This window comes from Condylura cristata, unplaced genomic scaffold, assembly GCF_000260355.1.
Source record: "Condylura cristata isolate star-nosed mole 26May11 unplaced genomic scaffold, ConCri1.0 scaffold00006, whole genome shotgun sequence".
Classification (NCBI taxonomy): Eukaryota; Metazoa; Chordata; class Mammalia; order Eulipotyphla; family Talpidae; genus Condylura; species Condylura cristata.
The window spans coordinates 9321605-9346478 of NW_004567107.1; the positions used below are offsets into that span (position 1 = coordinate 9321605).

At 50.8% G+C, this 24874-nt stretch overlaps 2 protein-coding genes across 2 annotated transcripts in view; one reads left to right on the forward strand and one right to left on the reverse strand.

The window, feature by feature from the left end:
* The window catches only part of STOM (stomatin), a 25551-nt gene extending 12983 nt beyond the window's left edge, over positions 1 to 12568 (forward strand). The window contains exons 2-7 of the mRNA XM_004677380.2: positions 720 to 823; positions 1728 to 1800; positions 2754 to 2836; positions 5965 to 6168; positions 7036 to 7170; positions 11568 to 12568. Coding sequence (XP_004677437.2) covers positions 720 to 823; positions 1728 to 1800; positions 2754 to 2836; positions 5965 to 6168; positions 7036 to 7170; positions 11568 to 11762 — 794 coding nt within the window. The 3' untranslated portion in view covers positions 11763 to 12568. The remainder of the gene's footprint in view (positions 1 to 719; positions 824 to 1727; positions 1801 to 2753; positions 2837 to 5964; positions 6169 to 7035; positions 7171 to 11567) is intronic.
* Positions 12569 to 18939: 6371 nt separating this feature from the next.
* Positions 18940 to 24874, reverse strand: part of GSN (gelsolin) — a 26362-nt gene continuing 20427 nt past the window's right edge. Inside the window, exons 12-17 of the mRNA XM_004677382.2 lie at positions 24314 to 24509; positions 23582 to 23756; positions 21919 to 22043; positions 21643 to 21720; positions 19852 to 19912; positions 18940 to 19317 (exon numbers count right to left, since the gene is read on the reverse strand). Of these exons, the coding sequence (XP_004677439.1) occupies positions 19148 to 19317; positions 19852 to 19912; positions 21643 to 21720; positions 21919 to 22043; positions 23582 to 23756; positions 24314 to 24509 (805 nt within the window). The 3' untranslated portion in view covers positions 18940 to 19147. The remainder of the gene's footprint in view (positions 19318 to 19851; positions 19913 to 21642; positions 21721 to 21918; positions 22044 to 23581; positions 23757 to 24313; positions 24510 to 24874) is intronic.

Here is a 24874-nt window from a genome sequence, read left to right on the forward strand (position 1 = left end):
TTTCCCAGCACCACTTGCTGAACAAATTTTCTTTGTTCCATTGTATCTTCTTTGCTCCTTTGTCAAAAATTAGGTGTCCATAAACTCGTGGGTTTGCAGGCTCCATTTTTAAAGCGGATTTAAATGTTCAACTATGTGGCTTTCACCTTTAGTTATGCTGTACTGTCTCTAACGCTCTTTTACTTCCTTCCCCTCCTTTTCACCGCTGTTTTCCTGTAAGGAGCCCCTTTGACAACCATCACTGTCACCCACATACCCTCTCCACTCACTTTCACCCAAACACCAACTGTGCATGACACCTGTGTCTCCAGAATATGCTGAGTGGGCTCCGTGTATCTGTACTTGTCACCTGGTGTTGCACTTATCTGTTCCTGTCATTATCCGTCTTGCCCACTAACCTTTAGCCTTTCTGATAGCTGAGGTGGAGTCTTATTCACTTTTATTACTTCTGTGCAAAATTCAAGGCCTAACAAATATTAGGTACTTAATGAATGTTTGCTGGATAAAATAGGGATTCATTTAGGGAATGAATACCTGTGGTACCATTGTAAGGAAATTGGGCGAAATAGCACCCTGGCTTTGGCATTGTTAGGAGGATCAAAAGGCAGACTGACGTAGCACAGCTGGTATCATGCCAGGCAGAGAGACACGTGATAAGGAGGAGGTTTTGGCATCGTGCTGATAACAACAATGAGAGCTGCTTATTTCTGCTTTTGCAGATTCCCCTAGCCCAGGCCTTGGACCTTGTGGATGGATTCTGGTGATTGTGTCATTCCTGTTCACAGTTATAACATTCCCATTATCAGTATGGATGTGCATCAAGGTAAAGAATGTTTCATTTGCATCCAAAACAGGTCAACTCCTAACCGCATAAACTCACTGTATATGTTAGAGAGACCCAGGGCTTAAAATTGCTTGTCTTGCAGCTCGTTTTTGGAAAGTTCACCCTTATTACCTAATACTATAGGAACTAAAACTTCTTTCCACCATTGTCGGGTTCCTCCTTCCTGAGGGTTAAGGTGAAGATGATCATCTAAATTCTCTGGGGCCAGGGGCGTTGGGTGGGCCTATGAGAACAATTCTCCAGACCCAGGCTGCAGAACCTGGCCTGCCAGCTCACAGTCACTGTGGCGTTCGCAGGTGTCTTCACCTGTCAGGTGGGAGGACATGACGCACCCACTTCACGGGGCCGAGGGGCTCAGTGAACGAATGTGTTTGAATTTACTTAGGGCAAAGCAGGGTGCGTGTGAGGTGCCCCCAGTGCTGGCTGACTTTTTCTATGATATCGCCAGTACTTTGAGAAATGATGATCATTTATATGTCGCCACAGGGCAAAATAAGCTCCAAGAATTTTCAGATCGGTTTATTATTATAAATTAAGGAATCAGGAGACCAGCTATAAGGACTATAGCTTTTTGTTTCAATGCATGAGTAATTGAATACTGATATTAATAGCTGGAGAGTGAGGTTATGGGTTTGTTTCCATTTATTATATGCTTCCAATTTATATATAATAAATACCTATGTTATAATCAGCAAAAAAATTGTGAACTTACTTGGCATGTTAAACACTGGATATATTATTTCTAAGATACTATCTGGGTTATAGAGAAAAGAACAAAATAGTGTTATCTTACCTGTTTTGAACAGAAATACATGTTTAAAAAATTACACATGCAAATATTTACACTACTCACATTAAATTACTCTTTGTGTTTTGAATCTAGATCATAAAAGAATATGAAAGAGCCATCATCTTTAGACTGGGTCGCATTTTGCAAGGAGGAGCCAAAGGACCAGGTTAGTACTACATTCTGGATTTGCCTGGAACCTGAAATGTGTCCTTTTATTGACAGATGTCTTCTCTGCTGACTTTGGAAAGACTTCCTGTAGCAGAAGGCCCGTAACAGTAACAGTGGTGCTGGCCAACCTTGCCAGAGTCCTGCCCATCACTCCCCTCCCCTTCCCATTTGCCCCATAAGGTTATTTTATGCCAGAAATAGCGACAGCAGTGTGGTGTGAGCATGAACGTCCCACAGACATAAAGGTTTTCACTCGTTACTTTATGTTTTGATAAACTACAATTACCCTGCAATTGTGTTCTAGGCTCTAGGAGTTCAAGGGCAATTAAGCCCCAGCCCCTGCCCTCAGGGATCTCCCCTTGGAGCAGTGGGACCCCAACAAGGAAACGCAGCACAGGCCCATTAGGGTCAAGCCATCACAGAGAGCTGTGGGACCAGAGAAAAGGGCCAGCCCCTACCCAGTATGATGAGATGAGGCTTTCTGGAGTGAGTCTTGAGGCTTGCTAGCCAGGTTTGGGGAGCAGAAATAACACCACATACTAAGCAAGGGGAGCAGGCTTCTGCAGGCTCCGGGAATTACAGGCCGCTCTGCCAGCCAGGGTGTGGGCAGTCACCAAAGAGGTAGCCAGGACAGGATGGTTTGTTCAAGGGGTGTATTTCAGGAAAGTGGGCCCTCTTGCAGCCTAGACAATGGATTATAGGAAAGAAACTAGAAGCAGTAGAAACCTGACTTGGGAAATGGTTACACTGGCTTAAGTAGGGAAAAAGAGTGCACAGTGACAATGGAACACAGACGTGAAGCCAGTGAAGATCATATTCCCTGCTTCCAGCTCATTCACTGAGCTGAAGCTGTGACTTCCAGTCCATCAGGGTAATTCTATTTGAACTGAAGGGTGGTCAACCCATTAGGTGCTGGTGTTGCGCCTCAGCCTCAGTGTGTCTTCCTTGCAGGTTTGTTTTTTATCCTGCCATGCACAGACAACTTCATCAAAGTGGACATGAGAACGATCTCATTCGATATCCCCCCCCAGGAGGTAGGTGTCTTCTGCACAACTGCGGTGTCATGCATGAAGTCCATGGTGATGGCAGGCTGCTTAGCACAGCATCAGAGAGCAGTTTAGACGGTCTGTCCTCGCCCTCTGGTAGCTGTGCGACTTGGAGCAAGCTCTTCAACGTCTCTAGGCATCAGTTTCCTCATCTGTAAAATCGAGGTGATAATGGTAGGACCCACTTTACAAGGTCCTTGTGCAAACAAAATGAGACATATAAGGTACTTAGCACAGTGGCTGATAAAATAAGTGCTGTAGAAGTGCCTGCTGTTGTTACTAGCATTATAAAATGTAGTATAATGGTAGCATTAAGGGCGTCGTAATCTCCACTATTGCATTTTTCCTTTATGTGTTTCTGATAGAAAATTCCATTTAGCACAATATCTTTCTTCTTAAGATTCTTGATTTTATTCTAGATAAATGGTTAGAAGCCAAGTAAAGAAAGTTCTTGTTTGACACTCTAGGTGAAGCAGATAATGTTTTATATTAGTAATTTCTTCCTGCCTTTTCAAGCTACTTCACAGATACTATCACAGTTGAGACAGCAGAACCCCTGAAATGTTGCAGGACAAAGCAATTCCTCTTGACTACATTGGCAGAGCCGAGACTAATATCCAGTTTTTCAGAATCCTGCCTATTGTTTCTTCCGCAGCCCCATGCTAAATTCACTCTGAGTTAGTGACGTCGCAGCCCTGCAGGAATTGCTGGCCCCCCAATACTCCTACAGAGGCATCACAACCCCTGCAGACAGACAGCACAAAGCCTTGATGGAGGGGGGGGACGGCGGAGCCTGTCAGTGCTTGCTGGCCAAAGACCAGGTCCCCGGCAGGATGTCTGGAGCCTGGTCACTCCGCCTTCTCTTGTCACAAGATCCAGAAGTCAGCTTAGGAACTTCCTCACTGGCACCCACCCAAGTAGTTCTTGGATGAAACTTTCTAATCCCCACATCCGTAGTGGCATCAGAATCAGTTTCCCCACACAGACAAGCGGGGGTGCGTCCCCGTGTTCTCTGAGTGTCTTCCCGCTCCCCAGGAAGGATCCCCTCTGGGGTAGCTGAGAATGCTTCTGGTGTTTTCCTCTCTGCAGCATTACAAGCATCTGGCAGGGTCGCTGGAAACTTCTGCCTTCCAGCTGCTCTCTCTCCTCTGCAAGCAGCTGAACACAGAGCAGACTGGAAGTTGGCAAGCAGTCCTCTTTCCGACCCCTGTGAACTGACTATGTAGGGAGATAAACGTGCCATAAGCAGCAGGCAGAGAGGCTGCCGCTTTCGTAAACTCCGGCTTAGTGCAATCACTGTGGCAAGAATTTGTTAAGAAATGATACACATTTTCCCATCACATCATGGGGATATTTAATTCTTGCACAAGACGGTAATACACTGTACATTTCTTTCCAAATCCCCCACCTCTCTTCCAAGCAGGAAGTATTTTTAGATTACTAAAAAAAGGACGATGGCTTTGTGCCTGGTGGGACTCACAGCTGGATGGTATTCCTGTTATTACTTTGCATTTACGGTGCTCGTCACAGTTTCAAAGGGGCTTCATGCACAAATGTCTTATTTGACCTTCCGAGAAATTTGTGTAGAATCGGGCAGTTCTTGGCTCCATCTCACAAGCAAGGTAGCTCTAGTCACACGGAGGAGGAGCCTTGCAGGAGATCACAGCAGGAAGGACAGGCAAAGCTGGGGCTGAATCAGGCCTCGCCCTCGCGCCTGGCTCTTTGTCCATCGCTGAACTGCTGGCACCGCGTGTTATTTCAACTCGTCTCTCCTTTATTCGCTATCTGCCAGGGCTAGAGATGCAAAGACAGACTTCCCCCACAGTTCTTCATCTCAGGAAGCAGGAATGATGTAAACAGCATCACTACAGCAAGGTGTCAGGGAGTAGGGATGTTTCACAGAGAAAGGACACTTGATCTCTGTCTTGAATGATGAGTAAGAATATGCCAGTAAGATGCAGAAGTGGCAGAGGAGACGAAGGAGAGGATATCCAAGCACAGGGGACACTTGGGTAAAGGCCTGGAGACGTGGAACATGGTCCCTGCAAGACCTGTGGGCCGTCTGCTTTAGAATGCGCGTGCAGGACGGAGAGGGGAGGACAGGCCACAGGATACGCGTCCCAGGGCGGAGGCAAGCTGAGGCCTTTGCACGTAGGCGGTGGGAAGCACTGATGCATTCTGCCTAGCCCAGCATTTTATTAGCACACTGTCAATGCTGTGACCCTGACCTTGCCCTTTGCAAACCCCCCATTCTTCTTTTGTTCCAGTCATGCTGTGCTCATTTTACTTCATCAAATGGAAGCTTTCTTATACCCCTATAATTCTTCACACCCTATCTGATCACTCCACCCTCAGAAAATTTGTATTCTTTTCTTCTTCTAGACTAAGTTCAAATACCACCCCTGCCACCTACAACTGCCCAGTTGACTGCCCCTTTCAATCTCCCTTAACCCTCCTCGAAAAACTAGAAACCAAATGTTTTCATACCTTTATTCCTGATACCCAGTACAGTGCCTGCTACTTTGTGATGTCTCAGTGTCTGTTGAATGGTTGAGTGAATGAATGGGAATCAGTGAATACATGTTATAAAAGTTTAGAAACATCATTGCCTTTTTCATACTTTGCTGTCTTAATTCCTTTGGGCTGATGAAACAAAATACCATAGACTGGGCTGGCTTATGAGCAACAGAAACTTATTTCTTACTGTTCTGGAGGCTGGGAAACCCAAGATCAAGACACCAACAGATTCCATGTCTGAGAAGACCTGCTTCCTCTCCCTAGGTGGTGTCTTTTCACTGTGTCTTCACATGGTGAAAGAGGCAACCAGCACTCTTGGGTCTTTTTAGCGAGGGCACTAATCCCATTCATAAGGGCTGCACCCTCACAAGCTCTACCCCTCCTAGAGGCCCTCTCAATACCAGCACATGAGGGGGAGGTGAGGTTTTATCACATGGATGGGTGTGGGCTGAGGGGTGGGAGGCCCACAGGCATTTGGTTGATAGTACTTACTACAGAAAAGCAGCCGGTGTAAGAAGAAACCGTGTGTAGCAGCATTCCTGTATTCAAGACAGAGCTGGCGGCAGAAAGGCTGATAAATTGCTTCCTTCACCCTTTAGATCCTCACCAAGGACTCGGTGACAGTCAGCGTGGATGGCGTGGTCTATTACCGGGTCCAGAACGCGACCCTGGCTGTGGCCAACATCACCAATGCAGACTCGGCCACCCGTCTCTTGGCACAAACAACCCTGAGGAACGTCCTGGGCACCAAGAACCTGTCTCAGATCCTCTCTGACAGAGAGGAAATCGCCCACAGCATGCAGGTGAGGAGACGCCAGTGGCAGCACCACCAGAAACTGGAAAATGAAGCAGAGGGGCAGGGTTTGAGAACTTTCTGCTCCTCAAAGTAGGGGAATCACTGGCCTTTCCTTCTCCTGAGAAAGGTTTTCCCAAACTTGATGGAAAGAGATGCTTTTCACACAAATAGTTCCTGAGTTTTAACACTCAGATGCATGCATTATCTTTTTATCCCATCCCTCCTGTGCCCCCCCAGGTATATTTCCCCTAAATTATTATTAACCTTTTTCTATGGCATAATAGTTCATCGGCCATTCTGCAGGATATTGCAGGCCTCGTGAAGCCTGTTCTCTGGGTGAGTCCACACCCTAATCACGCCAACTTTCCACTCTTACTTGAGTAAAAGACTGAATTAAACCTGGCTTGTTCAAAAAAAGATAAAGTACTACACATCTGAGCTCTTACCAGTTGTGTAGACTTCACAGGGTCTACATCTGGGGTCTTACTTGATGCCCACAAACAACATGTGAAATAGTATGCCAGTATGCAGAGGGAAGTAGTTAAAGCCCAGGGAAGTAACCTGCTTGCACTGAGCTCAGGAGCCAGCAGGCCCAGGGTAGAATCAGCCACACCCACACGGCTGTAGCTTGTGAGCTACCACAGCAAAGTTAAATAGTGCAGAGAGACTGAAACAGACACTCTCTGGCCTTTTGAAAAAACTTCGCCAACCCCTGCATTAGTTAACTAGTAACAGAGTCCGGACCATCAGCATCCTTTCCCTGGCGTCCCCCAGTGCCCTCTCCATGCCAGCCCGGGAGTCACTGGGGCCAAACGTGCTGCCTGAGGCCAGCAGCGGGGCTGAGGGTGCTTCGCCTCCTCTCTCCTCCTGCCAGAATACCCTGGATGAGGCCACTGATGACTGGGGAATAAAGGTGGAGCGCGTGGAGATCAAGGACGTGAAGCTGCCCATGCAGCTCCAGAGAGCAATGGCTGCGGAAGCAGAAGCATCCCGCGAGGCCAGAGCCAAGGTAACCTGCTTTTTTTTTTTTTTTTTTGCAGTTTGTTTTCCTTACTGAGCTTCCTTTCTTGGGTACAAAAAAGCAACACTTGTTAAAAATTGAAAAACTCCTGAGGTAGTTGGCAAAAATGAAAGCCTTCCTATTCCTTCAAAGCCTCCCTGCCCGCCTCCACCCAGGCCTCCACCCTTAGCAGCATCGCATCTGCGCTTCCCCACTCTCCTGCGGGTTTACTTGGCTGCATTGTTAGGCCAGTGGCTCACTGGTCATGTCCACCTGTTCTCCGCCTTGCTTTTGCCCTTGCCGGCCTCTCACAGGTAGAGCGTAGAGCGAACAGTCAGCCCACCCGCTTCCTGGAAGGTGACCACCCTCCCCCGGCCCCCTTCAGAGCCGGTCAGCAGTGCTGACTTCCACGCAAACGCGTCTCAGCAGGTGCTCGCCACCTCTCCTTCCTCACGGTTGTCTTCACTTCCTTGTCTCTTTCCTTGACTCTTCCTTTACCGGCTTCCTGCTCCCCCTCCCCTACTGCCTTTTATTCACTTTTCTCCCTCCGTCATTTGCTGTTTCCTCTTTCTTTTCCTCATATGTCCTAGTCCTGCCTGAGAACTGACCCCATTTTGCTCACCTTGCCTGGGAAAGTGGATCTCTTGGATGACCGGTAGCAAGGATTCAGGGGTATCTCGCCAAACCCCAGAGTAGACAGTAGAACCAAGACTCCCCAGAATTGGAACCAGGCATCAGAGTGCTGTCGAGACTCAAGGGTTGTTCTGTCTCCTGGGTCACGTCTCACCGCAGGCAGCTCGTAGGGAGAAGGTCTGACTCCCACATTTATACATCTCCCCATCCCCAAACCAAAGAGAACAGACTGTCCCGACTCCAGATTCGCAGCCGAGTCCCCCCAGTCCAAGGATCACGGGCGCGGCAGTGAGCTCCCTGTCCTGGGAAGGTGTGGGGAGCAGCGGTTTCCATGGGAGGGTGGCTGTGGGCCTGGCAAACACCAGGATACAAGTTGCAGACCAAGTCCTGGTGTAACCAGAAAACAGTAATGACTGCTGGTAAGTGGGGAGCACATGCCCGCCTTCCGGGAGGTCACTTTAGTCTCTAAACCAGCAGGAAGTAGGGTAGTAGATCACTTGACATAGTATATTCAGAATTCTCTACAAACCAGAACTTTAGGGTTCTCCTAATATGATGATTTACGTGAGTCATGATACCAGAGACACCTTGAGCATGTTCCCTCAAAACCATCACACATAGAAGACTAAATTATGTTTACGATAATGAAATCAAGTATGGCCTATGTAATCTGATTATTTTGAAATTAGTAATGACTTTTACCTAGAACAGGTCCTGAACCAAAGCCCCATGTCCAAGCCATGTGGAATAAAAGGACGAGTCCTTCTTAGAGTGCTTAGACTGTCAGAGCCCGAAATGTCCTTAGAGACATCCTCAAGTCTGACAAATACCTGGCCCCCATGCTGCCACCGCTCCTGCTACTCCCCTGCCAGTAATTAACCACACGCTGTTTTCCACTGAGCTTAAACGTGACCTCAGAAGCCTGCTACATGCTCCAGGTAACAGTCTTCAGCTGCTTGGAGTTGAGCTTAAAATACAGCTTACCTGCCATCTCACTGCATTCAGATGGAAAAACTGAAAACCCAGAAGAAAGAAGTGATTTCCTCAAGCTCACACAGTTGTTGGGGGCGGAGGGAATCAGCCTCTTCTGGGCTTTCCAGGGATGCTCTTACAGGCATCCTCACAGGCTCGGGAAGAGAGCCCGACCACCCCGTGAAACAGCAAGCGATAAAGGCTCCTGCTTGGAGGGGGCTGCAGGGCCCTGACGGTTAAGACACAATCACAGAGAGTCTGGTCCTTCTGTCAAATACAGACCCTGCAGCACCCGTAAGACCACGTCACCAAAAGCATATATTTGGATTCTTCTAGAAAATGGTGGAGTCACCATTCTTCAGCAAATAAATTGCAAGGGCAAAGCCTATAGATTAAGAAACTTCAAAGAAAAATTCCTCGAGTGAATTAGCCTTCTGGGAAATGCATATTCAGATCAGGAGCAGGTGCTGCACCAGACAGACTTGAAAGATCCACTAGGAAGACTTGAAAGAAAGGAGAAAATTACCAAGTATGGGACAGGGAAGGATGGGACTTCTATTTTGTGGTAAGAGTATAAATTGGTGCGACCCCTGTGGCCAGCTGCCTGGCAGTTTGTATGTAACAAAAGTGCACTCACTTCCTCACCACAGCAGCACTGGTAATAGCCAAAGCTGGGAACTGCCCATCACTGTTTGAAGGATGAGGAAAGGGTGCTTCAGCCACACGCAGGAGCACTGCACGGCAAACGCTGAGCGATCACAGATGTTTGTGGGGGGAAGGAGCTCGCCCCCAAAGGGCACAGGTTCTCCACCGGGTGTGCCAGCTTGAAGACCAACTCGGTGGCTTGAAAGGTCATCTCTTCTGGGCTTATATTCTCCCCTTTTTTTCCTTTCTCATGACTTTTGAGGAAATGCCTGCTGTGCTCCCAGGCTGCTCTCTCTGGGCCTGGTCATGTGCCAGTTGAGAGGGTGGAGTGTGAAAACACAGATGTCCTCTCTCTGCCCCCCCCTCAGACCATCCGGCCCAGGCTGTGGTACCAAGCTCACGTGCCTGAAAATGCCAGGTTGGGGACTAGGGTCTGGAAATTTGAAGCATTGACTGACATGGACAAATGTTCCACACGCCGCGAGAGCCTCCCTCTAAGATCCTGTTGCTTCCGAGCTTTGCCTGTAATTAGACCAGGCGGGCAGTGTCGTGTTCACGTTGTTGGCAGCTTGCTCAGAGCCGTTTTCCTATGAACAGTGTGTGCCCTGCCCAGTGGGCCTGGCTTCCCAGCCAAGAGATGGGGCTCTGATTGCTGGTGGGAGATGAGATAACTTTGCCGTTGGTCCGTGTCCAAACAAAACAAAGTGCCTAATTGGACATCTGAGATGACATAGAGGAAAACCAGAGTCTGCTGCATGTGTGGCAGGGGACGCTAGTGCCCGCCAGGGGTGCCCGATGCGCCGGAGCTGGTAGCTCCTGCCCCTTCGGCCATCGGTCGGACAGAATGGGCTGCCTTCAGAAGTCCAGGCTTTTCTCCTCTAAGCTGGGCCCCTTCCCAACTCAGAGGGCACCCCATCTCACCTGAGGCAACTGAATCCTGGGAACGCGGGACTCAGCCGCTGGCCCCTTGCCCCGGTAGCTCCGGGCCAAGCTGCTGCATCCCCACTGCCGTGAGTCGCGCCCCTCTCACAGCTCTCGTCTCTCCTCATCTGGCTGATGAAGTTGTCTACTGCATACTTTCCACACTTCCCCACCACCTGTGGGGTGGAGGCCAGGCGCCCACCCAGCCTTCACGGCCCTTGGGACCCCGCCCCTGTCCACCCGTCTTCCCTCTCCCTCACACCTCTCAGCTGCCTAGTTTTCTGGAATACGCCCACTCGTCTATACCCGCCACCTAGTCATGTGAAATATCTTCCTCACCTTTATCCAGAAAACACAGCTTTGCCCTTTTATGTTCGGTCCCTGAAAGTCACCTCCTACCTGTATATGCTGCTCTGTGCGCTGGTACCCGGCCTTGCACCTCAGCCTCGGCCCTGGAACGAGGTCCGTGTCCTAGTTTGTCCCCGCACTGGGCAGGAGCTGGAGGAGGTGAAGCATCCTCTCCCCAGCCCTCACTTCCACACAGACCTTGGCACTTAGAAGGCCCCAACATTTGCTGCTTACGTGAGTGAAATTCCACTGTGCCTAAGGCCACTACTTCCAGTTCTGAGACTCACAGAAGTGCCAAGGCATTAATCTTCGGAGCATCCATGTGAAAGCCAGCTAATGAAGTTGTTCGTTTAATCTTGGTGCCTATGGTGTCTTTACACCTCTCCTAGGATCATGAATTAAAAATAACCCTAGGTCTAACTTTGATTCTTAGCACTTTCACTGAATTTATGTATTTAAAAATTCATATCATGGTCTTTTGTCCAAAAAATAGTTTTAATTATTAGCTTTCAGTCCAGGACACCCTCTTTCCTTTCTTTGAAATCAGAGAGCAGAGATCCCTGACTTGCAGCAGGACTTGTTCCCAGCCTTCAGGGTGGCCCCCCCAGCCTTCAGGGTGGTCCCCTTACTCCACCCCACCCTTACAGGGCTCTGAATGTCCCTTTGTTTGATACCCTGGGAGGTGTGAGAAAAGCTGGCTGACCTCAAGCACATACTCAGGCAAAGGAGCTGTAGGGGAAAAGCTCATGGAAATGGAGTCCTTGGAAATCCTGTCACTACAGTGATCCTAGGGCCTTCCTTGAAAGTTGGGTCGACACTGAGGCGTATGAGCTGTGGTTTGACACCCACCAGTCCATCCTGTTGATGCTCCCTCCCGCTGTCCACAGGTGATTGCAGCCGAGGGAGAGATGAACGCATCCAGGGCTCTGAAGGAAGCCTCCATGGTCATCACGGAGTCTCCTGCGGCCCTTCAGCTCCGGTACCTGCAGACTCTGACCACCATCGCTGCTGAGAAGAACTCAACCATCGTCTTCCCTCTGCCCATAGATATGCTGCAGGGCATCATGGGGGCAAAGAAGTGAGCCCCGAGGCCAGTGCGGAGTGCACTTCCCTCCCAGGGGTGATGTGGGGGACCAAACTAGCCTTCAGACCACAAGGCGAGGGTAGGACCATTCTCCCTCCCTTCCCCGTTCCATATGCTGTGTGTGGTGTTCTTAGAAGTGTAGTGACCATAACCACAGGCAAAAGGCCGTTAGCTTTTGTAAATACTGAGAGAGAAAGTGGTGATATGTAAGATAATGTGACTCTTTAAGACATTTAAAAGTTCTTATTTTTAGATGATTATGCAATAGATTGAAGCCCTCCGCTTTGACTTGCGTTAGTCACTCTGCACCTGCTGCCAGCAGCTGGCCACAGGCAAGGACACAGGCCAGCCCCACCGCCTGGCCCCCCGACAGTGCCTGGCGGACACAGTGACCGTAGGCGACAACCAGCTTCTCTGGCCCACCTGTGCCTTCCTTGCAGGGACTCTCAACAAAAGATATTTCCCTGACATCCGCTTGCTCACCCAAACCATGTTTCAGAATAACCCTCACTTAGGAGGCATCTTCTTGTCAGGGCCTGGTCATGAGTGAGCAGGGTCACCTCATCGCGGGGGAGGTCCTGTTAAAATCATGCTGGGTGTTTTTTTTTTTTTTTAGTTCTTTGAGCCTCTTGGTGACTATATAACTCACCTGTGATCTTTCAAACCAGTGAAAACACTTGTCACCAAGTGCTTTCTTTCCACTTTTGCCTGTTTACATCAGGTTCTAAATAGTTTTGGTTTTTTAAATAAAAAAGTCCCTAAATCCTTGTCCTCCCTAGTGGTGCAGCGGGCTAAAGCACAAGTGAGCTGCAGCCACTTCAGTGTGAGTTCAATCCTCATCCAGGGAGCTGACCCACATGGCGCGGCAGACCTCTCCTGACCCGCCCGCTGCTCCCCTCAGCAATGTACTTCATCAACCTGCCTGTTCTGCTCCCTGCTCTGTCGCTGGTGAATCCTCTTACCGCCCCTGCACTTCTGGCCTGTACCCCAGTTCTGTGTGCATAAATAAATCTTAAGGAAAAAATCTTTTAAAAAATCTCTAAATTCTACAACCTGTCTATAAACCCAGTTGTACAGCTTAAGGGCTAATTTTTTCCTATTTTTTCCTACCCCCAGAAAACCATTATGTTGTCTTGTCTTCAGGCTTTGAATAGTGTAGATTTTGAAATACTTTGAGGAAACACTGCTCATGAATAATGTAAGGAATTACAGCAGATCAGAGATGACAGCCATGAGTTTGAGAAGACACTCAAACTCGGACTGTCATGAAGATGTAGATCAGCTTTTATTTTCTTGGTCACCTCCCCCCACCCCCCAACCTTTATTTTCCTCTAAGTGGTCAACCCTCTGAACCAGTTACTCAGCCTGTAATATCAGGAAGCCTGTCCTGGTCCCCAAATCCCTATGGGGTTGAGCAACCTGGCATTGGTCTGGAAAACTGGCTGGTGACATTTGTCCTACTTCCTCTTTGAGGCTCTGAGTTCACCTGCAGAAATCCAAGAATAGCAGCGTCTTTCCCCCAGAGCCACCCCTCGTCAGCCCAGCCTGTGCAGTTCCTCTTATTTCCAAGTTTATCTGAGAAAACCTTGAACAGGTGTCCAGGCTCCCCAGTGAGTTCTTGGGTGCATATGGAGGGAGCATTTTGACTTAAAACTCAAGTTGCCTTTACATTTTGAATTTGAAAAACATAAATTATTTTTGTGAGGTGGCTTATCTTTAACCACTAAGGATGAGGAGCTCCCTGTCCTGGCGAGGTCTCTTCCTGACCTGTAGAAATGATGGCCAGAGCTTCCCATCTCCAGACACCAGAGTCTTTGCTCTCCTGCCTTGTGGGCTCACAGCCCTATAGATTGGAGTTTCATAGCTTGGGAGGGAGGCAGCATTGCGTGAGCGCCAGGGTGAGAGTGTTGGTGCAAGAGTTTCTCCAAGCAGCCTCCCTATGCGCTCACCATAAAGTGTGCATTTTACTGACTTCCTTTGGGCGAGTGTCTCTTTACTTCTGCATTTAGTGTTGGTGGTTTCAGCTATCAGAAGGCCCACATCGGGTCCTCCCCACCCGGGCTGGCTGCCTTTGCGCCTTCGTGTGCCCATTGTGTCCATCTGCCGTCTCTGTCCAGGAACTCCCAGGTGCACCTGCCCACACATCCTCCCTGGGGAGTTTGTGACCATGCACCCCCAGAGTCCCTGGCTGGTGTCATTCCCCTTCATTTTAATCCATACAGGACAGGAATTCACATCTTGTCACCCAGCTCGTCACCTAGGCAGAGCCTCAACTCAAAGGAGAGAAATAGATTCTATAAAACCAATGGGTGGTACCTGTAGTGACTGACCTTGGAAGAATCACCTGGGATGAATGGCTCTTGCGTGTAAACCAGCCACCAGGCTCGGGGCTCAGACACTGTCACGTTGCCTCAAGGCAGCCCAGTGCTGTGGCTGCTCACACCCACTGTGGGCATGAGGATGCTGAGGCTCAATGGTTAAACTTAACCAGGTCACATGGCTGGCAAAGAGCAGCTGAGATTCAAACCCAGCCCACCTCATGCCAGAGTCCAAGGGGCAACCCTCCTTTTTTCAAAGGAAATGACTCACTCATCAAAGATAAATGTCTTTTCCCAGTATGAATTCTTAAGTTCACATTTATAGTGACCCTAATGTTAACTAATCAGTAAGACTTCTAGAGAACAAAAAAATGGTACTATAAAGGCCACTATAATCTTAATGACAGTCAGGTTCACATTCTGTAACTTTTTCTCCTTTGTCTCAAAATGTTTGATTTCTACTATTTTAAAAATGAATTTGAAGCAAATGTTTGTGAAATCACTGAAGAACCTCCAGGAATTCTGCAAACCCCAGTTGGGAAATCACTCACCCCAGTGCCTGTCCCCAGTTGTGGAACGTGTGCCTCAGAGGCCTCAGAGCTCAGACCTCTCCAGGAGCCTCATCTTCCTCTCCTGTGAAATAAGGAGGCTCAGGTCTCAGACCTTCTGAGAACAAGCTAGAATCTGGAGCACAAGTTTGCACTCACCTTTGGGGGCAGGGGTGCCGAGCTGGCCCTTCTGCACTTAAGAACCATGAGCCTGGATCATCTCTAAGAGTTACTGTATCTTCAAGCTAAACTGTAGCTAAAGGGTGCTTACTTGGCAGGCGTTAGGGAGAAGACAAACTACTGAGGTGACAAGAACCGGAATACACTGGGTGCTGAGCACTGAGAGGCTTTGCACACATGTTGCCCAATGTTAGCCATGGTGCCCAAGACCACAGGATGCTGAGAGTGCTGTTGTGTGGGCCAACCCATGATGCCATCCTGTGTTCCTCAGGGTCGTGGGTAGAGGTCTCTCACATCTGGTCCACTGTGTCTGTGGGCTCAGGTCAGGCTGGGATTTGCTGAAGCTGAATCACACTTGCTTACAGGATGTAGCTCACCTTGTAGCTAGAAGAGTTTGTTGGGAAAGGAAATTGAAGCTACTGATGAAGTGTTAGTACTATAAACACAAAAGCTATGATGCATTATTGGAATCTTCCCTTAAAGATTCTAGGGCCGGGGTGGGGGGTTGGGGGGGAGTCCACAAATGCCCTCCAGAAGTGACTGGATGCCATAAGACTATGAGGAACCGTTACCGTTAATAGTTACCATTTTCTACACCTGACCCCAAAGTCTCCAACAACTGGCTGTTTATCCCCTTCATGCTTTCTGGGAACCAAATTTTTGTTGTCCCCTCCCCCACTTACAGCTGTGCTCATCTCAGAGGAAGAGGATTTCACTCCTGGCTCCTGGGAAGAATCTAATTGACCTCTGGGTCCCATCCACTTAGCCCAGGATGCAGTCAGCAATGTTCACATGACCCAAGAGGCCCCTGAGCCCTAAGACAGGACAAAGCTCCTCCACCCTTTTCTGGAAAACAGCACCAGTTCCTTCTTTTTGCCTGGGCATTGGCCTGCAGGAACGTGAGCCCTGCTATCTGTAACACCAGATATTTCACTATGAGGCCAGAAACGGCAGAGTCAAGAGAATCAAGAGGAGACCTACTCCTGACAAAAGCATGGGGCTCAGTCAGCCAGGAAGACTCCTTCCCTCAGCACTCTTGTTTATTCAGGCACAGGACTGAGCCGTGTGCAGCTTCACTTGGTATGAGTCGCTTTTCATTCCTCACAGCCAGAAACATCCTACCCGTACCTGTAAGGGTCAACTTGGGCACGGGCCGGGCAGGTTCATGGTGGATTCCGGCAAACAGAAAAGGCTCTCAGAGCCTTAGGTAGATTGGAGAGGACTTCAGTGCTGAAGCAGGGGCCCAGACACAGGTGGACCAGCAGGCAGAGAGTCTGGATGTCTGGCAGCCACCGAGCCTCCCAACACCACTGCCTCCTTGCTCTCTGGCTTCGCTTCTCTCTCTCTCCAGTCTTTGCCCGAGGTCCATGTGTATGGTATGCATGCCCCATGCTCGGCCCAGGTGTCCACAGTCACCAGCACCCTGTGCTCGTGCTCCCAAGTGCTTTTTACAGTAACAGTTATCAACATGCAGCCAAGAACCTTGGAGGAAGCCAAGGCCACAGAGGCAGTGGTAGAGGCTAGTGGCAGGAAGGAGGAAAAGCCACGCCATCCACCCCACACCACCCTCAGTGCGGTGGGTTTTCACAAAGAAAGGAGGGGAGAAGGGTACCTGTGGCCCTCCTTGTCGTTTTACTGTTTTGTGAACACTTCCCAGGAGCCACATGGCATCATCTCTCTTAATCCTCATTAAACTCTTAGCAGTAAGCCAGTATGGGGTACAGCAAGAATTTGAGCCCAGGTCCGACTCCAGCACCAGCTACCACCTCCCTAACAGCAGGTCCTCAACAGTGTCCTTCCCTCTATCAGTGTTTGGTTATTATGACCTTGTATAGTCTGACATTGGGGTGAAACAATGGTCCAGGGCCTACTTGAGTGATGCCATTTTGCTTAATGTCACAGTTCCCATGTTAAGTAAAGTCCAGTTGGATCAAACCACCTCCACTCAGGGCCTATTGAGTGCGCTAGTACCACCTGCAGGTGGGGAAACTGAGGCTCACAGAAAGGCTGTGTTGTATCCGCAGGCCTGGCGCAGTGCTGGATCAGCGCATGTGGTGACTGTTGAACTGGACACAGGTCAGCCTCCAACCTCAGCCCACACCTTCCCAAGAGCTGCCCTGGGCATCTGTCACAACAGGGCACAGATCCCACCGTGGTAGGTGATGAAATCCAAAGTTTCTCAATGCTTGTTAGGGCAAGAAATATGTGGTGAAAGTGAGTGCCCTTGAATCACTGAACAACTTGGTAGTCTCAGAAACATCCTTTCTCGGAGCAAGGCAAAGTTCCCTTTGAGGACACAGCTGCCCTTTCATGGTACACAAACCACGTTGAATAAGAGGAAATGAAGAACTCGTGGTGGGGTCTGGCTGGTCTGGGTGGGCCTCCACCTGCTTCTAGGGAACACTCTAGAAGGTAGCAAATGTTGCTTCTTTCAGGGCTTTACAGCTGCTAAGTAGCTGGCTGTGACCCTAAAGCCCCTAAAGACCGAACCCCTAAGCCTGGCCTTCACGGCCCTTCAAGCACCAGCCCACCCACCTCTCAGCTCCAAGGCCGAGGCTCCCCACTCTGCTCCAGCCATGCTGGGCAGTGGTCTGTCCTGGGCTTGACACTGGCCCTCCCAGCTAGTTCCCTGACTTTGCACCTGCTGCACACTCTGTTCAGATGACTTAGCTTCCAAGTTACACCTGGAAAATTCCTCCTTCACCACCCTGTCACTTCTGCGATGAATCAGAATCTCAGGAGGGAGCCCCCTGGGGAGCCTATGCTTTTAAAAAGCTCCCCAGGTGCTGTGCCTTCAGCCAGCTTTGGAAACGAGGTGTAAACACACAGATACACCCTTCCCGCACACGCACCCTCACACTGGTCTCAGGTCTCCTGCTGTATGCAAGGAAGTTCCCCCCCCCCAACTTGGATGTGGCACGAATAAAATCTACTAAGAATAGACCAGAAGGCTAGACAGGGAGGGACCTAAAGTTCCTTGGGCTGGTTGGGAATCTCCATGGAGGCACAAGTTGATGGAAATACCTATGAGGGGCATGAGCGGAGTCAGAGCTCAGAGACTAAAGTGGGGCACAAAGCGAGTCCCACTCCTACACCCCAAAAGATGTAAACTTTGGAATCCTGCAAGGATATGTTTGCAACCGCCCCAGGCCAGGGAGGTTCGCCATCAGGTCAGGCCTCGTGAAAGAGAATCTTGGGGCCCTTGGAGTCATCCCCACAGATTAAGGGAGACAAGACAGCAAGGACGAAGTAACTTAGGCCCCCCTGCGAATCCCTATACCTCTGTGCTCTTAGCTGTTGCCTGACGCTCTCCGCTGCACGTTATCTGTCGCCAAGTGGTGTAAGCGTAGTCTCCCCGGTGCGCATGCGCACACCATACTCCAGGTGCCGCCTCCAGGCGCACCTGTAAGACCACAGGTGTCAATCATTGATGCTAATTGCAGAAGGGTAAAAACACCTAGTAACTTCCAATTACCCATAGTGGCTGCAGCTGCAGTGATTTTGTTCGCAGGTAGACTGAGGGGGAGTGAAATTTCAATATATGGAGGCAACTGTATGACTCTAAAATACTAAGCCGGGCCTGGAGGACAAGGCCACAGGGCCGCCCTGTGCAAGGGGCCAGACTAGGTGGATTCAGCGATGGAGAGGAGAGGAAGGTGACCAGGAGCAGGAGGGGAGGGAGGAGAGAGACCTATGGCGCGTGGGAGGGGGAGAAGGGGAGTACGGACTATTTTAGTGGGCACGTGTTTATGTGGGGGATTTTGGAAAAGGTCTGCTAGGGATAGCTACACAAAATTGCAATACATTTAATTGTACACTTACAAATGGGCAAAATGATTAATGTTATGTTGTGTATCATTTACCACAATGAAACATAACAGCAGTAGAGCTATAGGTTAAGATCATCTTTTGAAAACTCTGCTGAGCACTTCGTGGACAGCGGTCTGCACCCCCAACCAGGCTCCCTTGCTCCCCGGCGGGGTCATCCTGTGTCTGGGGCTCTGCAGCAGTTCAGCACCCCCACCTCCCTCCCCCCCCAGCACCATCTTCACACGTCTCATCTCGGGATCTGCTCCTTGAGGACCAGGACTGGCACGTGGCGGGACTGCGGTTCATTCATGGACGCTAACACACTTCAAAAAGCTTTTATTAAATTCCATTTCCAGAAGCAGAGAAACTTTAGGAGATTTTGCAAGGACCCTGGACTTTTGCAGGGCTGTTATTGGCTATTACAAAACACACTCACACACCCCAGAGTGGCCCTGTTCGCCGCCAGGTCTCCTCGAAGAACGGACAGTCTGGAAGGCACTGACAGAGTACGGTGGGGCCCGGCCTGCTCAGGCCGCCAGCTGAGCCAGGGCCCTGTCCAAGGGGTCCACAGACCAGTAGCTGTCATCCCAGCCGAGGAACCAGCCCACAAAGGAGGGAGGCTCAAAGCCTTGCTTCACGATCGTGATGGGAGTCCGTCTGTCCCGGTTGGCAGGGTCCGTGTCGATATACCGCTTAGCTGCAGACACAGTGCAGGGAGGAAAGCCCAGGAATTCTTAGTGGAGTTTGAATTCCTCCCTCGCAAGGAGAGGAGGCTCCAGCGGGAGTTTGCTTGGATGGTTTCTATCCTACTGTCCCCACAGTGCTGGCACCTTAAAGGCAATGGGACTCCTCCCCCACCCTGCCCAGGACACGGGAAGGGACAGAGGTGAAAGCAGAATGTTCCATTCCACTAAGTTTGTCATTTTTCTCTTGCTATCTCCTACTGAGAGACATTAAAGAATATCCCTGCCCAGTTCAGATCAATTCAGCTTTCAAGGGCCAGCAACCAGACCCTGGCTGTTGTGGAAGCCACAGTGGGAAGTGGGGAGCAGCTCATCATCTGTTCCTTCCTTTCCTAGCATGACCTGAGGTTCTCGGCAGGACCCAGGAGGCGGTGGCCATGGGTGAGGAAGTCGCTGCCCATGGTTGCAAATCCCTAGACCTGGACAGGAAGCTGCACCCACCTCACCACACCTCACAAACCAAACCACAGGGAGCCTGGGGTTCTCACCAGAGGCCAAGGCTTCTGTCTTTTCCTCTTCTTGCGAATCCTTTCCAACCCAGACAAAGACCTGGAGGTGAGAGGTGAAACGCAGAGTTTGAGGCTTGCCTGCCAACTCCCCGCCGGGGAGGAACAGGAGGCGGAGGTCCCAGAATGGCTGGGCAGGCCCAAGACGAGGCAAGCCCACGGCGGGGTGGGAGCAGAAATCACAAAGAGGCCGCCTTTGCCTGCTCCCCCAATTCTAGTAAGCAACAGGCAGGAAGGATGGGCACCAGGGAAGAGCAGAAAGGCAAAGGCGATAGACGGCCCTGAGCCACGGTCTGGAGACAGCGGGCCTAAAGCACTCTGGCCATGGAGATTCCAAAGATGAAGGCACTCGCTGCCGTGGGGGCTGTTACTCCAGCTACCATCTGTTACGGTTTCCTGGCAACTGACCACCCTTCCAGCCGCCTTCCCTGACTGCTCGGCTGACAGTGAGCCTCCCCACCATGCTGGTTGGCAACATCTTCTTAGACAAATTTAGCTACCAACTGATTACTTGGAAACCAGAGGATCTGGCAACCATGGGCTGCTACAGTCACATGGGCGAAGCTGGGCAGCAGCTGTGGCCTTTGGATAGACAGGCTCACTTTGCTCCAGGCGCTCCCACTCCTTCAGGGCTCCCCACCGCCTGCTTCACTTGTTAACAATGCCAACGGGTCACAGCAGTCACCAACGTCCCGCTCTAGAAATTTTACGTAATCCCTTTTCAGGTATGTATTTGTTCAACAAATGAGGGGCCAAACACAGGCTCGTTCATTTATCCAAGAAATATATGCAGTGTCTGAATAAAAATGACTCACCTCCACCACCACCATCCTGAGGATTATAAGTGTTATGACTTATATATAATATAGATTATTTAACATATAATCTATTTGCCTGACTTAATCATTATTTCTTAGGTATGTTGATAAAAATAATCAAATAGTAGCTGGTAACAAAATAGTGCTCTTCCTTATTTACAGATGTACTCAACTGGAAGCACTTGTGGTGCTGATTCTACTCATCATAGAATTCCCTGCACCCCAGCATTCCGCCAGGAAGACCTTGTGACCTAACAGATTAGCCTGGGCGACAATAAACAGGACACGCAGCTCATGGCATGATCAGGGACGAGGGCAGAGGCTGCAGACACCGTGGTGGATCTAGCTGGAGAGCCCAGGGAGCGGCCCTATGACTGGGGGGTCGCAGGCCTGGGAGAAGCCACCTGACCGGAAGGGCCCGCCACAGGAAAACAAGCCTGAGAGGGCAGGGAGACACCTGCTGTGTATTCTGTGTCCAGCATCTAGAACAGCGTCTGCCACAGGGCGGTGCCAGACACTGCTGACATTCATCTGCTGGGCGAATCAATCAGTCAATCACTGGCATTTTCCTCTGCCAGATCCTACACAACAGTCTTCCAGAGGAGGTGAGGTAGAGAACCCAAGGCTCTGACACAGGAGGTACACTTCCAAACCTCTCGGTGATGATGGAGGGTTTATGCTTGGGTATGGCGTGTTGTCAAGTTCAACTTCCTTTCCAAGGCTTAAAATAAGACTTCACACACAGTGAGGCTTGGAAGAGAGGGTTGGTCATCTCACTGCATGGGCAGTGGCCAGCTGAGTTTATCTACAACCTGTGGGATTACCCAGCGTAAATGTCACTGTCAACACCTGGGGCTGCCTCTTGCGTCCAGTCCCAGCAGCTGGGCTGAGAGCAGGAAGTCTAGCTCCTCTCACTGCCCAGGCCGAGGGCCTCCTCCTGCTGTCCTTCACCCACCTGGTCCCAGGTGTCCAGGAGCATGACGTCGTCGGTGGCCAGGTCTTCCTGCATGAGCTCTCCAGGGACCTCTTCGATCTGGGAAGGGAGTTTGAGGTCCATGAAAGCTCCCCACCAAGGGCCTTCCCCCATTTGCCCCGGAGGCAGCCGCAGGGCCAGCTCCAGCCAGCAGGGGCTCCTGCCTCTGTGCTGAGCCCTGGCCCCTGCTCCAGCCCCACAGAAGCTCCTATACCTAGGAACCTGCCCCCCAGAGGTCGTGACCTCCTCAAGGCTCACCACAAAACGTCCAATCTTGTTGGAACAGGCGAAGAGGCGAGGAGGGTGGGCATCCATCTTCTTGTCCTTAAGCCGTGGGGACGTGCGGTAGGCAGCCTTCCCGCCCAGGGCCTCCCAGAAGCCATCTGTGAAGGGGAGTCCACACCAGTCACCAGCTGACACCCACCCCCACCATCCAGCACCTCTCAGACAGGAGGGCAAAGCCTGCCTTGTCCAAGCAGCTGCTCTCAGTGCCAAACCCTCCATCCGCAAGTCCCAAGAGGGAAGAGCCCTGTGGGAAATCATAGGTGATGAAACGGAGGCCCCGCAGAGGGCAGGCTTGGCAGTAACACACAGCCAGGACTCCTACCAGCTTGAGACTGACGACAGCACTGCAGGATGGGGAAATTATCCATTCCCCACTTGACAAATGAGGTGACTGAGACTCAGAGAGGTCAAGCAACTCTCCCAACATCACACAGCTAGCAAGCGGTGGAGCCAGGATGCGAGTCTCACCTGACTTCAGCCCCTAACCTCTCTCCACTATGCCTCTGCCCAAACCTGGCTCTTTGAATATAAATTCATTAAAATTAAGTAAAATTAGGGCCCTCCCTGGTGGCGCAGCGGGTTAAAGCACAACACTAAGAAGCTAAAGCCACTTCAGCATGAGTTTGATCCCCGCCTGCCCCGGAGGTGACCCACTTGGTGCAGCAGACCTCTCCTGACCCGCCCGCTGCTCCCCTCAGCAGTATACTTCATCCTTCTGTCTGTTCTTCTCCCCACTCTGTCTCTGGTGAATCCTCTCACCACCCCTGCACCTCTGGTTCTGTATGCATAAATAAATAAACTTTTTAAAAAATTAAATAAAATTAAAAACTCAGCTCCTTAGGCCCTCCCTGGTGGCACAGGGGGTTAAGCACAGCATTATGAAGCTCTCAGCAGTCACTGCAGAACCAGTTTGATCCCCGCCCTGGAGCTGACCCACAGTGCTTAGCAGACTACTCCTGACCCGCCCGCTGCTCCCCTCAGCAGTGTACTTTGTCGATCTGCCTGTTCTGCTCCCCACTCTGTCTCCGGTGAATCTTCTCACCCCTGCACCCTAGTTCTTATAAATCTTTACTCTTTAAAATCTTGTAAATCTTAAAAAAAACAAAAAAACAAAAACACCTCTGCCCCTCGTTCTCAATAATCTCACCGGTCACATTTCAAGTGTTCATCAGCCACAAGTGACTGATGTAGTGGCCACTAAGCTGGAACTGGTGGCCAAGGACATGTCCATCTTCTCAGAAGGTTCCACTGCTCTAGACCGGGCTATTCATAATGCGCTCCGAGTAAGTAAGAGCAGAGAGGAGAGATGGAGGCAGAGGGAAGACGGGCCTGACCCCTGTTCTGGAGGCAGGGCAGGCCTGCAGCATTACGGCTGCAGGGAGTAATGGCCTAAGCAACTGCTTCCCTGGAGTCCAGCACTATGCCTGCAATCCCCACAGCTCTCCCCGTCTCCTGGGAGCTCGCTCACGTGCACCAGGGTCCTCATTTTTATCCCACCCACCTCCATATAACACACCTTTGGGGCAGACATTGAGGAGTGGCAAGAAAAGGAACCCCCAAACAGAAGGATGGGCAGGAAGGAAGCCTAAGCTCACAGTCCCTGGGGCACAGCAGAACCCACTGGCCCCGCTCCTACCTGGTTCGCTGCCTTCTGCCACCTTCACAGGTTGGGCCCGCAGCACTCTGAGAAGCTCCTGGGCTCCTGTCTTCTCCACCTCGCTGGCTCCTGTTCCCACCCACAGGTAGGCAGCTGAAGGGGTTTTCAGCACAAAGGCATCATTGGAGTTCAGCGCACCAGCCTTGGGCATGATCTGGGAGGGCAGTGCTCAGTTAGCGGGGAACCAGAGCGAAAGCCCTGAGCTCCTCTCACAGCCTACAAGTCCCTGCAGGTGGAGACTTGCAAGACCACATCCCATTACAGGGCACAAACTTCGGACACTGAGTGGCTTAGTGGATGCCCAAGAATCATGAATGCACTGTGGTTAATCAATATGATTCTAGAATTCTGGGTTGCATTAACAGAAGTTGAATGTCCAGAACAAAGGAGGTGATAGTTCCATCCTCCTCTAGGCTACTCAGACCATCTTATAGGGTCATTTCAGGTCTGCATCTTCTATCATGAAAGACAGCGCCCAACGCGCATGCAATCAGGAAGAGTGTACAGGCTGTAAGGAACAGACTACCTGGGAGGCAGTGAACTGCCTGTTGTGCAAGGGGGTGTGCAAGGGGCATTGCGCATCCCTGAAACAAGAAGGCTTAGACCTGCTGCCGCTCCTTAACCTCTCACCCACCCCATCCAGTCCTGGGCCCAGAGGGCTGCCTCCCCAGGCTGGAGGTGTCAGGGAGCCCAACCCCCATTGGGCGTTACCTCAACGGCACGCGTGGCTCCAGAGCTGCTAGATCGGACCTGGAAGAGGCGGGTACTGGCCGGGGCCGTCTGTCCACCCTCACGGGAGGTGCCGCCCTTGTAGATGATCATGGGCTTCCCACCAAACAGGCTCATGAGGTGGGCGGGCTCCTTGCCTTGGACCACACGGCTCTGGCAGAGATGGGGATTGGCAAGGGGGAGGGGGTGTCAGACCTTCTGTGTGGCACCAGGCTCACTGTCTGGTCCAGCCATTGTGGCCCTGACCCACCTCCAAGGAAGCCACCCTGTCGTGACTGTGTGTGGGGAACCCTCAGCCCGTGGGGCTGGACAGGGAAACAGCAGTCACAGGACGCCGGGCACAGGGCTCTTGTCTGAGCTCCCCAGTGCACTGCCTGGCTCTGTCCATTCCCATGAGGCCCTGCTGTGCTGATCCAGAGTCTAGACCAAGAGCCAAGAGAACCCACATTGCTAATATTTCCTTAAATATAGAAGCCTAGGGACTGTTAAGGACCTTTTTCCAGAATGGTGATGTCAGCCCAGGGCAAGAAAGTCAAGGGAGTG